General features: G+C 42.8%; 1 protein-coding gene across 1 annotated transcript in view; it reads right to left on the bottom strand.

Annotated features, from left to right (window-relative positions):
• Positions 1-6: 6 nt before the first annotated feature.
• The window catches only part of LOC111263074 (calcium-activated chloride channel regulator 1), a 50,631-nt gene continuing 34,906 nt past the window's right edge, over positions 7-15,731 (bottom strand). The window contains exons 2-8 of the mRNA XM_086969445.1: positions 9,143-9,482; positions 8,807-8,975; positions 5,317-5,580; positions 5,100-5,193; positions 3,514-4,608; positions 2,490-2,778; positions 7-2,237 (exon numbers count right to left, since the gene is read on the bottom strand). Of these exons, the coding sequence (XP_086825571.1) occupies positions 808-2,237; positions 2,490-2,778; positions 3,514-4,608; positions 5,100-5,193; positions 5,317-5,580; positions 8,807-8,975; positions 9,143-9,482 (3,681 nt within the window). The 3' untranslated portion in view covers positions 7-807. The remainder of the gene's footprint in view (positions 2,238-2,489; positions 2,779-3,513; positions 4,609-5,099; positions 5,194-5,316; positions 5,581-8,806; positions 8,976-9,142; positions 9,483-15,731) is intronic.

The following is a 15,731-nucleotide window of genomic DNA, read 5'->3' on the forward strand; positions in this document are numbered from 1 at the left end:
GTATAAACACGTAATTACATGACGTATCACAATGACATGGAACTCGTCAAGCTCGGCAGTGGGCACAAAAGTCTCTTTTTCTGTTCATTCTAGCGCGACGAGTGCCATGAAAACGGATGTGCTTTGTCCTCTCATTCCGTTCCAATCAGACACTTCCACAAAACAGGAGAACGTATATCGACCGTAATAGCGATCAGACTCCAATGGTCTGATTCGTTAAGACAAAACGACTCATCTTCGTAATATCGTAAAATTGCGATAGAGACCTTTCTCGTAATCCGTCCGGTTTCTTAATACAGCCGGCTTGCTGCGAAATCGACATACCTAACGATACGTACAATATGCGCTATACCGAAATGATGTGCACGTGTACAAAACAAGTTTTCCTAATGACAAATCGAGAATACAAATGTTGTGAATTAGAAGCATTTAAAAGTATTGTATAATTTCGGTGTGTCTGGTGGTTTACCTGCTAAGTGAAATTAAGAGATTAATTAGGTGATTCGGACAGGGAACGAACACGACATGCATAAGGAGTTTGTTGTCTTCGCTCTTAGACTTAGGTTTGAATTGAGGCTACAAATGCTTTCCGCGTCGGCGTCACCTAACAACATCCTTCCCATATTTGCTTGAGGTGCTCCGCAGTTAAGTAGTGTGGTTCCGCCATGACGGCTTCTTTAACTACTCGCGCTCATGAGATCTGGGTCGACAAATACTGATTCGTCTAAGTCGTAATAATCGGCTTCTTTGAGTGTAGACGTGTACTTTTCTCTGCCTATGAAACTTGGGACGAGGTTGATATCATTTCTAGACGTGCGTGATATTTCTTGAAGTGTTGACATGCACTCCAGTCGGCGTTACAATAGGCCCCACGTTTCCATAAAATGGAGAATAGATGCCGCCATGTGGATTCACTATTGGATGCTGTACACCGCCATTTGCCTGAGGGGGACTTACAGAGTTAAGTAGCTGGGATTTACTTCGAAGCGAATCCATCGTATTGTACAGACTGGGATTAGAAGATCGCACGGACTCGTCGGGGTGGCCTGGCTGCAGGCTTAATACGGGGGGTAACTCGTTGCGCTGTTTGGCTTCTTGCACCCTGTTGTAATGTTCAAGCAATACCTCAGCCGGCCAGTGATTCACAGGTGAAAGTCCACCTGGCGGCATCTGATTGACGTTCACTGTCATATTCATTTGTGACATGTTAGTTGGGTGATCGTTCAGCGACATCGAATGATCGATGCTCATGGAGACGTTTTGGTCATGTCCTATGTTCGGGCCAAGCGACAAATTTGGAGCCATTGTCGTTACCGGACTGAGACCTTCTTTGAGCACAGGTGAAGGCGTCAGAACCGGGCTACTGTTTGAGACGTTAAAATCTTTAGGTAACGTCCCAATAGTCGACGTACTCAAATTCATTCCATTATTCTTGTCATTGGTCGACACCTTCTTATCAAGTAAAGGATCTTTTCGACGACGCGCCACAATTACAATGAGGATACACACGCCAAGAACTAGCACGACAAGAGGCACTGCGATGACGAGGGCCAGCTGGCTCGGCAACAGGCGCGGGTCACCACGCCGGTCAGACGGTAGTTGATCGCTGAACAATAAGTCACCGGTTGTCGTTCCGCCTGACATCCCCGAGCCGCCTTGACCAGACGAACTTCCGAGACCCCAAATCGATGACGTGGTTGTTGTTACCGACGGCATAACAGACACAGTCACTATATTGGACGTAGCTGAAAGTGCTCCATAAGTACTGTTCACTTTGAGGGCAAAGTATAGGGGCAGGGAACTTCCACTGGCGAGCTTAACAAACACCTGTTCCGGGCTTCCGGCCTCTTTGGGTATCAGTGGACTGCCTTCCATCTCCCAGGCGTTGATCTCTTGGCCACGTTCATCAAATTGCGCTATAGCACTGTCTCGGTTGTCAAATCTTTTTAAAATATATGCGGCAGCCCGGCCATGATCCCGTACATTGCCCGTTGCGGTCCAGCCAAGAGAAACTCCTCCAGGTCCTCCATGATTGGACTGCAGGTACACGACATGAAGGTCAGCAATACGCCCTGGAGTAAACCAGGGCGCACGAATTTCACTCTCGCGCTGCTCTTGTGTCACACGCGTCACAAAAAATGCTCCGAAGTGCACCCGACGGGCAAATGGACGAGTAGCATTAAAGGCTGTCCTCATAACGGCACTGCCGCAGCACGCTGTGTGTGGAACAGTGTCATCTGAAAAATTAAGAAGTATAATATACACGTGAGCTCGAAGGCCCTATTTATGTCGCGATAAACATCAGCAATAAACATGTATTACTTATAGTGCGCCATGTCGCCAAGGTGACGCTTGTTTTGGGGTTCATGAGCCCCCACTGCGAAGTTACCTTTTAAACCTTTTTAAGCTGGTCATAAGCTTATTTTGAGAAAAGCTAAACAACTGCATAACAAGGACATATGTTATCTATTTGTTTGATTTGCAGCTACCTGGTACAGTTGCGCCCCTTAGAACTGCAGCATTGCCTTCGCTCTTAGCCTCGACAACAAGACGGTGCCTCCCGAGGCTTTTGATGCTTTCAACATATCTTGAGTAAACACCATCATCCTTTGTCATGTCAGGATCCCCGGCTCCATTGTCTTTCAGTTCGATACACAGCTGAGTCTCAGTTTGATCGGACACGGGAGTAATTTTGGCAACCACCTTTGCATCAACCACAGGCCGACTTCCTTTGCTAACCTTGGCGTAAACGATTAGCCCCTTCTCGTGGAGGCTCACCTATCGTCGAGAATATGGATCGCAAGTGTTATCATGGTCGCATTTGCATGACAACAATTTCTATAACGATAATAACTAAATCTGTAAGGTTTTGATGTTCGGAACGAGGTCATTTCACGGCCTTGGTTGAATATTTCTTTCAAAATGGCGCAATTTGGGTGGCGTAATCTCTTTGAGTGTGCTGCCATGATGACCATGAACCAACAACCGTCGCTGGTTCATATCTTAACATTGGCAAATGGTTATTTTAATCTATTGCTATCATATCGTTTCATAGGTTTGTTAGAAAAAGTCCAGCAAAACTCGCCGGATCAGGCGTTTTGGTGATGGCAGGCCTATTACACCAAAAGGTAATTCCGAGAACTTCCTCACACAGTAAAATATAGGGGAAAGACTTTAAAAAGATACCGATTTTTAGAAGCACTCCACTGTATATTCGCAGCAAATTACAACCTGGTCTTCGTTATGTATTAGGCTGCACTTTACGATTTGTTTAATTGCTGATACTGCGGCATTGCTCTACGTCTTAACGAACGAATTTCGAAACTAGCTTACGCATCATCTAATTTGAAACTGTCGCGCTATTAAATAACATGCACAAACACAGATCCTTTACATCTGGTGAAGTTGAGCCATCACTCACTGGATTTACACATTTTGTTTGCGCTCTGAACGACTTACACTATCGTCTTATTTTAGAAGCATAAATAGTACGATACATTATACAGAACTTACATTGTAGCTGGGTTGCGAAATCCACACATCTACGGAGATAGGTTCATCGTCGGCCGTTGTCGGTTTTGCCGCTGCAGAAACAATAATCGGCTGTTTGGTATCCTTCTTCGCTTTCGCCTCTAGTCTCCAGCGCCCAACAGCTGGCTCCGGTATTTTGAATTCGAAGTACCAGAACTGTGCATTGGTTGACACGTATTTGTAGTCTTTAGGAGTATAAAGCTTTTTTCCATTTGTATGACCAATCGGTGCAAATAGGAAAATGTCCTTTGGCGACACTGTCCAGGGCCGGTCAGAGCCGTAGTCATGGCCAACAAGACGTACCCGAAGCTCTGCATTAAGAGTGGGGTCGACATCGAACTCAAATACCATGTCACTCTGCTCTTTTCCGTAGAACTCTTTTTGCTCAATTTGGCTGAAGCTGTCATATTCTACTGCGGATGTACTATCGTATGTGAATGTGTACAACGCGTCATAGAGCTCCTGTAGAGCCGTCACTGTTATCGACGAATCTATCGGGGTGTCATCTACAGCAACAACACGTCCGCCAGTTTGGAAAATGAACGCGTCCAAATTGTTGTCTTTTTTTGGTAAGGTCTCCTGTCGGAATAGATTCGATCCTTTGCCCGAACCTACACCATTGTTGTTGATATGAGAGGATGTCGCTGAAGTTGAAGCCGCTGCTGCCTCAGGCGAAGGAAAGATAATAGCATCGACACGAACGCCTTGAGTATCATAGCTGTGGCGAACCATCTCGTCAAAGTGTTTGTCGAGGTGGCCATCGCCAATGATTATAACTCGCTTCGTAAAGTAATTTGAAGGAAGACGTCCAGTAATTTCCGATGTATCGTTAAGCGCCTCGAGAGTCAGTCGTAGCCCGTCCTCGAGAGTTGAATTGATGTTATTGCCACCTTCGATATCAGCGTTTAGAATAAACGCATCGACGGCGTTACGGACGCTTTCATCATTAGCTGAAGCTCTGCGCAACGCGATCTCGCTTGCGATCGTTCCGTAGGTCACGAGCGCGATCTGCATGTCGATCGGAGCCTCGTTCCGAAGGAACTGATTTAGGGCACGTAAAATATAATTGCGTCGGTCCTGTGAACGCGAAAAAAAGTGCATGGGGGCACTCAGTAAATAATTTTATTTTTGGATGGTCCTTTGTAGCAGTATTTCATTGTTCAGAAGATTTCATTTTAAATAAAAGTGAACTGTTACATGCATACGAAGTTTAGGCTGAAACTAAGATAGACTGTGGGCCAATGGTTTTCTATAGGTTCTTTACGCTGATAAGTTTAAGATGTTTACAGCGATATATAAAATTATATCTTTATACAAAATAGGCAAACTAGGCACAAGTGAGAAAGTATTATAGTGTTAGGGCCAAAATAATATGTTTTTAGTGTTTTTCTTGTTATTATTAGTATTATATTATTAGTATAATCATAGTAAAAAAGTGTTATTTATCATGATTATTAGATTATGAGCTATAACGTCATGTTACTATATTTCTAAAAACAATAGCTATAGTAATTTTTTTAAAACTATAAACCTATTTTTGTCGTAATGTATGTGCTGAGTGCACCTACATGCTGCATTGTGGCCTCGGTGATTTGGATGACGAATGCGAGCACCTGGGCACGCTCCTGAACAAAGGAAAACCGTGTACGGCCTAACAGTCCACTGAAAAAAAATACATAGCGAGCCAAACATACGTTATAGAAACGTGTATTCGGAAACGAGATATTATATCATTTGTGAATTCCCCCAATTAATGGCTGGTAAAAGAAGAACTGCCTTACTAACTTCCTAGTACTTCTATAGAAATCGGGATGCTGCTCAATGATTTCCGTCGTAGATCTCCCCATGCACATGACGTTTTGCTTTGTCGGAAGAGTTCGATCATGAGGTCTTGTTCCCCCGCAAAAGTATGTCGCCGACGGCAAACCACTCATAAGTGATGCTTCAGCATTGTCATGTAATGCCGAGTAAACTGGGATGCAGTCATGGTCCAGCGGAAGGCCATTCATTAGATTGATTGTTGCGTTGCATGACATGCCGTTGCCATTCCTGAAATATTGTGTGTACATAGTCAACAGAAAGTCAACGTAAATAAAAATCAAACCTAACAATGCATTTTTCTATAACCGATGTTCCCTGATCGGTGCTGGGTGTAACAATTTCCTTAGAGGGACGTAGATGAGTTTAATAACTAGATGAATAAGGTGTGATACGGTTTTTATATATATACATATATTTTTTTTTTTTTTTTAATACACAGTTGACTATCTTCAATTAGCTCCGCATCATATATTTAATCTCCAACAAAGACCGAGAAAACAGACTGCTTGAATGACTGAAATATCTTACTCAATCGATTAAGTGCAGATATTACTGAAGAAATTGAGGTGTTAGATGTATAGGCGAAAAGTTGGGGCCAGGTACAGTCAGGACAATAATGCCGATTCCGTGTCTGCTTTGAAGGTGAGTCATGTGACGCCTGGAAGTCGCTTTAGCTTGAACTTCTTTAACACAGTCACCATCACCAGTTCCGCTATCGTGACACCCACTGCAGTTAGTAGCTGAATGAAAGTGGCTCGTCAGCATATCGCACACGCTGCATCAAGCAAGCAACGAATCAGCCAGTGGGTGTAAGGTTAGCGGCAAAGGTGGCGGGGTGTTTCTGCTAGTTGGATTGCAATGAAGACGGCAGGCAGTTCTCTAGTGGCCCAGTCACTTATACGCTATTAATTGGAATTCCGCTCGCCGCTTTTCATTTCTGTCCCGGGACGACCGCCAGAAAAGTGAGTGCTTGGATTGAAACGGGAAACAAGTTGCAATCTCAGCTCTCTCAGGACACGAGTCAACCTTGGTGGTCTCAGGCCGACAAGAAACCTGGTACCGTTCTCTAGCCGAGAGCTAACAGTGAAAAGTAGCTAATGGGGGGTGCGCGCACTGCGAGATTCTGCAAGAAGTCGCCCAAAGACCAACACTCCGTAGACACAGAAGCACGCTCACACATTTTTGGCCTTACGCCCTCGATGAGGCTACAGCAAATGCGGCCGCCACCGTAAGAGACTTCAAAGCTCAATGTAAAAGCGATACGGGGCTCCGCGATAACTTCATCAGCTTCATTACGTCAACGCACAACTATTTACAAGCATACGTAGTAATATAATAAATAAACGTAGTATAATATTAAAGTCTACTCGTTACCCTTCGTTAATTTACATCCCTTGTATCCTCTCCGTTTCGGGTTTTACGTCCGTTCGAGTCAATGCGTTAGGCACTCCATAAGACGATTAGCTCTCAGCACCTTTCCTACCGGGGGCCGACCTAATCAGGCCGAAATAATAATTCTAATGATAGCATTGAACCGCTCCCAGTGGTCACATGAGAGTCATTTGTCTAGTAGTCATAGGTAGGACCACGGCAAACTGACTTTAAACACTGAGCGGAGATACGATCTCCTTCGGCACAGAGACAACTTTACTCGAATACAGACAATATCGAGTCAAATTTTGTCGAAAAATAACGAGCTAAAAGAGGAAGCATAGTAGATAGTGGCGAGCAACTCAATACAATGCAAATGTAACAGCAAGAAATTGTTCTTAGAACGTAAGTGCAAGGCCCAAATTCTTGGTTCTGAAAGGAATATTGCTAAATCTTCTACTTACCTCCTGGTTGTCCTGTACGAAAAGATTCCATAACTGTTTCATGTCATCTACTACGTGTGGTCCGCTCACGGCCACGGTCATTGTGTTCTGAGTAGTTTGTGTTTGCATCGGAAATTTCTACTGAATTATACAATAAGAACCATTTAACAAAAACGATGCACTCAACACCAGCGTTATTTACGCGAGGGCGTTCTGACTAATGTAATGATCGTACTCAAGCATCCCGAGATCTGCGACGCGACAAGAAGCAGAGTTCTAACGAACAACGTATCGGTATGCCATCAGTGACAGCAACAACAATGGACCTAGCTTCAGTAATACGTGTTTTTAAAAAAAACATTTAGTATAGCATGAGCAATAAAATTAAGAAATACAGATATTCGTTACCAGTACGCAGACCATCTTTTAAAGCTAGCATTTAGAAAAACCATAGCACCAAAATTTCGTCATTGAGTTAAAGTTGGATAACTCATCTCTATCATTAAGTGTCAATGTTTCTTTGGAGGAGCACCATGCTAAATTCTTTATGGCCTAGTTCGCAATTACAGGATGAAAGTCTTAACCGAAGTGAGATTTTTCATTTAAAAGCTTCATTTCAGTTTGTCTACACGTGTTATCCGAACAAACAGTATTCCTGGGGCGTCGTTCGTGTATCCTGTATTTGTTCGATTTATTATACATTGTTGTTCATTGTCTTTGTACGATTAGTTATCCAGACAATTTTCCAAAAAAAAACTGTTGGTATCAAGTGTATGTATTGAATAACTGATGACAGTTTAGTTGGGCGGAAGTCAGCAATATGGAACAAATGTTCCGAATTGGCCAAATACATTTTTATACTCATACCGCAAGATGACCGACCCTATAGTAGACGCGGTAAAATTGATGCTATATTTCAGCTGATCTGCTGCCTTACGGTAATAATAATAATAATAGTCGTATCTGCCGCGCTTTCGACAGACAGAAGGATTTACGAGAAACAAAGGGAGAACATCATCCCCAGGAACAAGTAGACGAAACGACTAACGAAAACGGCAGACAATATATCATCTTAAACCATCATATAACAACATGTCCTAATGTTTCTAGATAGCTGTATCACCGTAGCGAGCCTATTAGACCGCCGTCCCGCCAATTGTCGGGGTATACAAGGCTAAACGCGTCGACTTGGGATTTCCTTATCACATTGTCGTCATGTGTCTCACCGCATATATCTATAAGCACTACAGCCTACAGGGTCAGAGAGCAATCGAGTACTGATGTATCTAATAACAAGAATTCTATATTTTTACCTCCCTCAAAAACTGCCCCGATGAACCTAACAGGTGAGCAGTTAGTTATTTGAACCCGTGTATTATATGGTAAAATATAAATGTGCGTAAACTTCTAAGCGCGTTTTTCTTTCAGGATACAGTGAGTACGATGTGTTTCCAAGTAGAAGAGAAGGTTAAGAGTGATGGGGATCCATGGCGTTCGGGGATCGAATGGCTAAAGCTGTTTAAGGTGAAATATTCATTCGAAACTATACTCAAATCGTATTTGCTTTTATACATAATGACATAAGGTCTATCTAATTACCTTTGATAGTTTAGTTCTCGTTTGTTTTCAAAAAAACGAACCTGAACTTCGGTCGAACAGGCCGATCAGCGCAGACATTTAGCTCAATATCGCTAGAATCTTGAGTTCCCGGCCTAGGTAAATAGAGTGGGTAAACAGGGTCCCTAGGAAATCCGTGCTCCTTAAACACTCCATACCGGTAGACAGCCCACTCGCGTAAAAACACATTATCTGTAATCGATTAGTATAATATCGGAGATTCGAGATAAAATTGCCTCAACAAGTCCTTTTTACTGAACATTCCTTATCCTAAACCGGTGTGAACATAAAAACGCACATACGGAAAAAACAATAATAACGATATTATTGTAAAATATAAGATGAGCGCGCTCACTCACGTGGTTTGCCGTATTTATCGAAACGACTCGACGTTTGTTCTTTATCGGCGGCGGCGTATGCACGCAGGAACGTATCTGGAACGACGAGATGTCTACCCTGAATACCGCAGCCTGCGTGCTGCACTGCGAATGGATTTTCGCCAAAAACAGACTCTTCACCTCTTTCGATGAGGACATCGGCCTGGCGCCATTGCTGCCAACTCGGCGCTTCTACTCGTGGAAGAGGCTGTCGGGCCCAAGAGCCCTTCGTTTCCCACGACCGAGGTATCATAACAGTCACCTCGGCGAGGTATACACCGTGAGTGCGAAAAAGCTCAAGCGAAACGTTACGAAGAACAGCCTGAAATGTCAATAAATAAGCGTAATGAGTTTGTCATGCACATTTCTACCAAGTAGTGTAAGGCGAGTACTATAAATTTTTTTCCCATTTACGTAATAGAACTTGGATTTACGTAATAGAATTTGGAAATTAAATTGAGGATTAGCCCTGGGGCAACCTAAGAAGAATCACGAAGGAAGATCACGGAGCGCAGACAAAACATCTCAAATAGGTTTTAAACATTCGCTTTTTTGTGTAGTATGCATTTTGATGCGGACATTTAATGCGTTCCACTCAAGTTAGCACACCTATTTATATTGCCATTTTCATCTCTTGCCTTCATTTTTACAACAAAGACCCATCACAAACGACCATTTTTATTGGATTACATTATTTGATGAATGATCTCTACCTTTATCTAGATTTCATAACTTTACTCAAGGGCGAAACTCTTGCATTTCACTACCGTGGGGCGCCATCTTAAGCGATTTTCTAACGTCCATCACTTTAATACGATACACACATGCAGATAAGCAAGCTGTTACCTAAACGAGCTAGCAACAAAATAACATTATTTCTGTCGCAGCAAATTTAAGTATCATTCATTTGTTACAATAAATTGAAAATGTTAACATGTTTTATACAACCGGCGGTCGCTCGGCTCGCTTCTGAGTTAACGCCATCGCAACCAAATATCGGATCTTCCCCGCCTTCCCTATCGAGTCGATAAGCTGTGATTTGCTCGCTCTAGCAGTAAAAGTTTTTGCATAGACCTATTCTACACGGCTCTTTTTGCATAACGTCTCTTTTCTAGTTCAGACGATCCGGCCAACGATCTTTGTCGACATTAGTTTGACTCAGAAAGCGTTTTCGGCCTCGTAAATTTTTTATTAAGCGTTGCTATTTGTTACTTATCCTTCTGCCTTCTCTTCTTCTGCTTTTATTGAAACAGCAAATGAAGCGTATTCCTTCTTCATGTGTTTTCCATGTTAATAACGTCCGCTATCCGGCCCGCATTCTACGCTGCCAATGAATCCATCGGTAAGTCTTGTAAGTGCGCTGACGATGAAAATACCCCCAAAGAGGTGTCCAATCACGATACGCATTGGGTTCTTGCTCGTTGCTAGCGCACTTGTGGCAGTAACAGTGGTAATAGGAATGTACTAATGACGATTTTACTATACGATGTCTGTTTGGCCCAACGTTGACGAGGCGTCCCATTCGACACCATTTAAGTTTTTGTGTCCCCCCAATGCACAGGCCAATGAATGGACAAACTTAGCAATCGCCGGACCTCGCTGGTTAGAGCAGCGGGTTCAACTGCCATCACAAATCTCGTGGTTGCGACAGTCGCATGACTCTCCGAAGATGTGTGAGCGTTGAAATTAAGTGAGCTACAGATGCCTCCTAGCGTTAGCAGTAGCTGGCGTCGTGCCGATGTGACTGCGCCAGTATCAACAGCTATTGGCGTTGCTAAGTGGCAAGACGTGACTTATTTTTTCTTTGTTACTGCGTCTAAAGCAGCGAAAAGAGGGAGCTGACATCGCTATAAGATAGGATTTCAGTACTGAGAGTGGAATGGGCAAGCGAACTAAACACAAGCGGAGAACGACCGTCGAGACGGATATTCCATATACCGCTCCAGAGATGCTAAACTTTGTGTTTATTTCGGATCTGCCAAGAAAGACATGTTTACGAGATGCTCAATACTACCAGCATGTGTATGGACAGTTACTGGTAGATCTGTGTTGAGGTTTTCGTAAAACTGCTGTAGAATATATGGGCATATGGAAGTGACATATTAATGTGTGAATTTAAATCATACAGAAGGCGGGTAGGCGACGTCGTCACCTCTAGACCTAACCAAAGGATGATTCAAGATATTCGAGCGTGCGTCCCTCGCGCATCGACACGGAAGCAGGTGATTCCTAGTGCAGTCCTGATACATGTGAATCACGGGTAAACAATCTCGAGGACCTTGCGTATTGCGCACTGCTGTATACGGCCACTGAGGCTGTCTATTTCGATCAACGCAATTGTTGTCCACACTAATTAGCTTTTGTACAGACCATAAGATTTACGTAATTCGATGGGGATTGACAGACTTTATGGGGCACAAATGATTTGTAAATGCTCATCTCTTTGAGCGCGTTGCATGCGCAAATCGCTGCTTTAAATTTCAACGTTGACAAATGATTACCATGGCATATGACTATCATGTTATGTTGGAAAAATCCCGCCTAAGTCCAGCAAGGCCTAGCCCGGCACTCCGTTAGAGTGCGAACAAGTTTCTAAAACTCTAGCGAAAACGTGATTCCAAAAACTCCTTCACAGGTTAAAACTAGCCGTGGGCGTTAAAAAGCTTTCAAGACAGGGTTTACGCTGTTTTATCGATCCTGTCCCCCAGAGGGTTTGGTAATTATCATAGCTAAATTTCAGTGAACAGAAACTTAGGAAATTTTTTTTTGAAACAGACTTTTTGATAATGCTGCTGCCTACGCGGTATGTGCTGGCGTTTCTTGGTGTTTTGGCTAAAGTAACAATGCAGCCAGAACTACGATCGTAGCTCGAGAGGTGCCTTCCATCGTGTTAAACTTTAAATAGGCCTCTTCCAGAAAGGCTGAGACGCTGCCGAAGCTCTTTCATACAACTTTTAAGCGGTTGATACTCTAACAAACATTTACTTGAGTAAAATATTGGCACTTTTTGTAAATTACATGCCAGTCCTGAACCCTGTACTTACATGTATCATCTGTACGATGTTATGGGATTCTTTCAGTGGTTGAGTTAACAATAGTGAATTTGAAACACTGCAGAACACTCATTCGAACGTCAAGTATCTAATTTAATTCATATGTAAATTTATAAAAACACGTACAACGCAAAAAGGCAATATTTTATTAAAATCTAAAGTCAGCATTTAAATCCCTCGGTTATGTTACTAACGGATATATATCTGGGTAGGAAATTTAATAAAACTAGTTTGATACGAATATATACACCTACATGTTGGTGAGACAATCTTTCTTTAGCTGTGCAAGTTTGACTTTTTTATGAAGCACTGCGTACACAATTGGTGGACTCAATGGTGCCACAACAGAAATAAAGATAGGAAAAACCATTTACGTCTTATTATTATTATTTTCAGGCTTTGCATGACTGTTAGCTCACACAGATAGGCAGTTCGTGCATCGGAGAGCACTGCCGGTTGTGCCGCATCATGGACACTATCAGAAGCTGTTTTCTAGCGAAACGTTTAATTGTTGGTTTTCGTATCTGAATAATGAAACAATAAACCGAAAGTAACGGGAACCTTTATGTGTAGTATTAGATTAAAGATATTTTTGCGACTTTTAAAATCGTTTCAGCTTCGTTAATATAATAAATTAGTTTGTGTATGTACATTCGAACATACACGTCCTACGTGTATGCACGTCGAACATACAATCGAGAGAACGCATACGACATAATTAAAGCGTTCGCATCCCCCAGCTGAACATCACACAAACTCGTTAACTTCATATTGATACTAAATCAAGCGAAAAATTGGCATATTCCACTGAAAATTATGCCAACCATAGTTGAGACGCGTCCTGAAACTCGTCCTGTTTGGGCGTGCTTAGTAAACTTTGATGAGCATTGAGGTTTTGCTTGAAACCTTCTAATTATGACCACATAAACATAAAATGCATCGCGGTCGAGGTCTCTTAGCAAATTATTTAGGCTCTTTTCGGCCTAAAACCACTTTACTACGAGACTTCAAAATCTGCCCACTTCGCTTTCCACATATCGGTTATCGAATAAGAAGACCTATAGCCTGTCGGTGATCGCTATCAATCCACCGATGTTATTCTACGAGATCGTTCGATCTTCAATCCCAGTAGTCCTTAGTCTTTATTTTATAGTCTTACATTGCTTTAATAAAAGACATTCGAGAGGCTCGAAGGCATTATAGGTACTTGTTTAGACATTGGCATATTCACAGAGGCATCTGCTGAAAGCGACCAATATTTGATTGAGTTTTTGCCGTTAATATACATAAGAGACACTTGAACGATCATTCATCACGACTATGACAGAAAAAAACATTTAGAATTTTTGCTGAATTTTTCACTCAGAGCCCCTGGTGGAAACTATGAAGCTCAAAAAATATATAAAGCCCTTTAATGGCTGAAGACAGATATAGTCTGAGAGGCTTGTTTTTACTTCCTTTCCTTTTTTTTTATGTTTATTACATTTTATTCTCCGATGTAAAATAAGGACTCCTGTGTAACATAAGTATACATTATACATAACACAAATATATATTTTTTCTCCCGCTATTTTCGAAATCAACAAGTATCGGCTGCGGAACTATAGGACGAGCGACGGATAGTATTTGTCGCAGTAATCGGGAACGGCAGCACTAGTAGTCGTAATAACTGAACAAACCATTCGGATTCACAGCATGCCACACCATACCATTCGCATTGCAGATAGAGTAAAGTGATAGACCGTGGTACCCGTTGTTGTAAGCTGAAGCCTTCTTCCCCCTACCGCCCAAAAATGGCCCTTCCGACGCCCGCTCACAATAGCCTTCGACGTCCGGCTACAGGCGCGTCCAGAGCGGTCGAGGCATTCTGCCGGGCCAAGTCGTGCGTTCTCTCTGACATCTGTCAGCTTACTGTCGGATCGCCCCGCTTCAATAGCAATAACTCGTCTTCTTGTTGGCAGCTTTTCGTTCTCTCGGAACAACATCGCCACCGACTACTACAACTAGTACCATTAGTGGAAACAATACCAACAGCAAAAAAGAGATAGACAAGTGTTAGTATAGAGTTCGAAATACAAACAGACAACTGTCAACATGGTTCCTTCTGGAAGCTAGAATAGAATTCCTGGTGGTGCAGCTGCGACCCTTGCCGCATATATAGGTGCTAGCTACCCTCTACGACGAATCAGACCGTTCTGTCAGTGGTAAGAGGCCAGCAATGGACCAGAGTCAATGGTTGGGTGAGCGCTCTCTGCTATTCGAAGAAAGGTCTTCCCCTGTCAACGTATAAATGACTCGATCTTCGGCGGTTTGATGAAGAGAAATGTGCTGCTATGCATGGAAGCGATGCGGGACTGAGTGACGCTCGTTAAAATAGAACATATCACTTAGGTTGTTTAACGAGGCATAATGAAGTGTTTTTTTTGTTTGGAGGGACAATAATATTAAAGACAATACGTATAACGTGTACCCGAGACGAGTTAGATGTAGAATACATGAATGTTGAATTACTTGTTTATGAACTAATCATTGGTTTGGAAATTTCAACCTACGTGCCGTCGGCTATTGTTCTATGTTAGAGAGCAGAGGTGTCGACTAGATGACAGTCGACATTTCGCGGCTGATACGAATAAGTGCGTCCGTATTATTTGCTTCATAACATTTTTCTTTTGAATCATCATAAATAAGTGAAACTATATACAGCTCTATAATCGCCTTATATGGTGTTAAAAGCGATATGCCAAGGGTGTACACCAAAGCGGTCTTCGGCTTGAGATAAAATAGGAGCGCTTTCCCTACAATCTCACAGCTCAAACAGGTCACGATGCTGCTCAATCCAAAACAGTCAGTCACTATATAGTTGAAAAAATCTTCGGATTTTTTTGCAAACCATGTTATGTACGATGCGCTGTCACAGAGTCGGCTGCTAACAGTAACGTGTCTTATAAACAAGCAAAGTCGAAATTCTCAATTTAAGTATATGTAACCGAATATATCAGTATCTAATTTTATATAGGCGTCTCAAGTCTAACTGTGTATTTAAACATTTTTCACGTCGTTGGAGAGCACTGTTGTATTTTGCCATTGCTTTTCCTCTCTCTGTAGCTATCTCTTCAAGTCTCGTAGCAGACGTTTTCCCCTTCAATCTTTCTCACACTTTCCCCCACTACTGTGCAGAGGTAGGCTGGCTGAGAGACTCTTGGTATGCGATTCGTGTGGTTACTGGCTCCTTGCGGCTTGGATCGGCAGCGACGTTGCCGTCGCCACCGCCATCCTACGGCGGCAACCGGACGTGATCTGAACCAGTTCTTCCTTTCGGGGGGGGAAAAGAGCTAAGCAGGCACACATTCTCAGCTAGGCTACTGATGCCGAAATGCTTCAACCTAAGTTGTTGCCACTTTAGGGAATAGAGCATCACAGAAAAAGAACAGGGGGAAAAGACAGCCCTTCCCGTGTTCACTTACGATCTCGGCGCGAACATCAACCCAAGAACGCCTAATGGTACGAAGTGGCTTCGA

This window comes from Varroa jacobsoni, unplaced genomic scaffold (assembly GCF_002532875.2).
Source record: "Varroa jacobsoni isolate VJ856 unplaced genomic scaffold, vjacob_1.0 scaffold_731, whole genome shotgun sequence".
Lineage (NCBI taxonomy): Eukaryota > Metazoa > Arthropoda > Arachnida > Mesostigmata > Varroidae > Varroa > Varroa jacobsoni.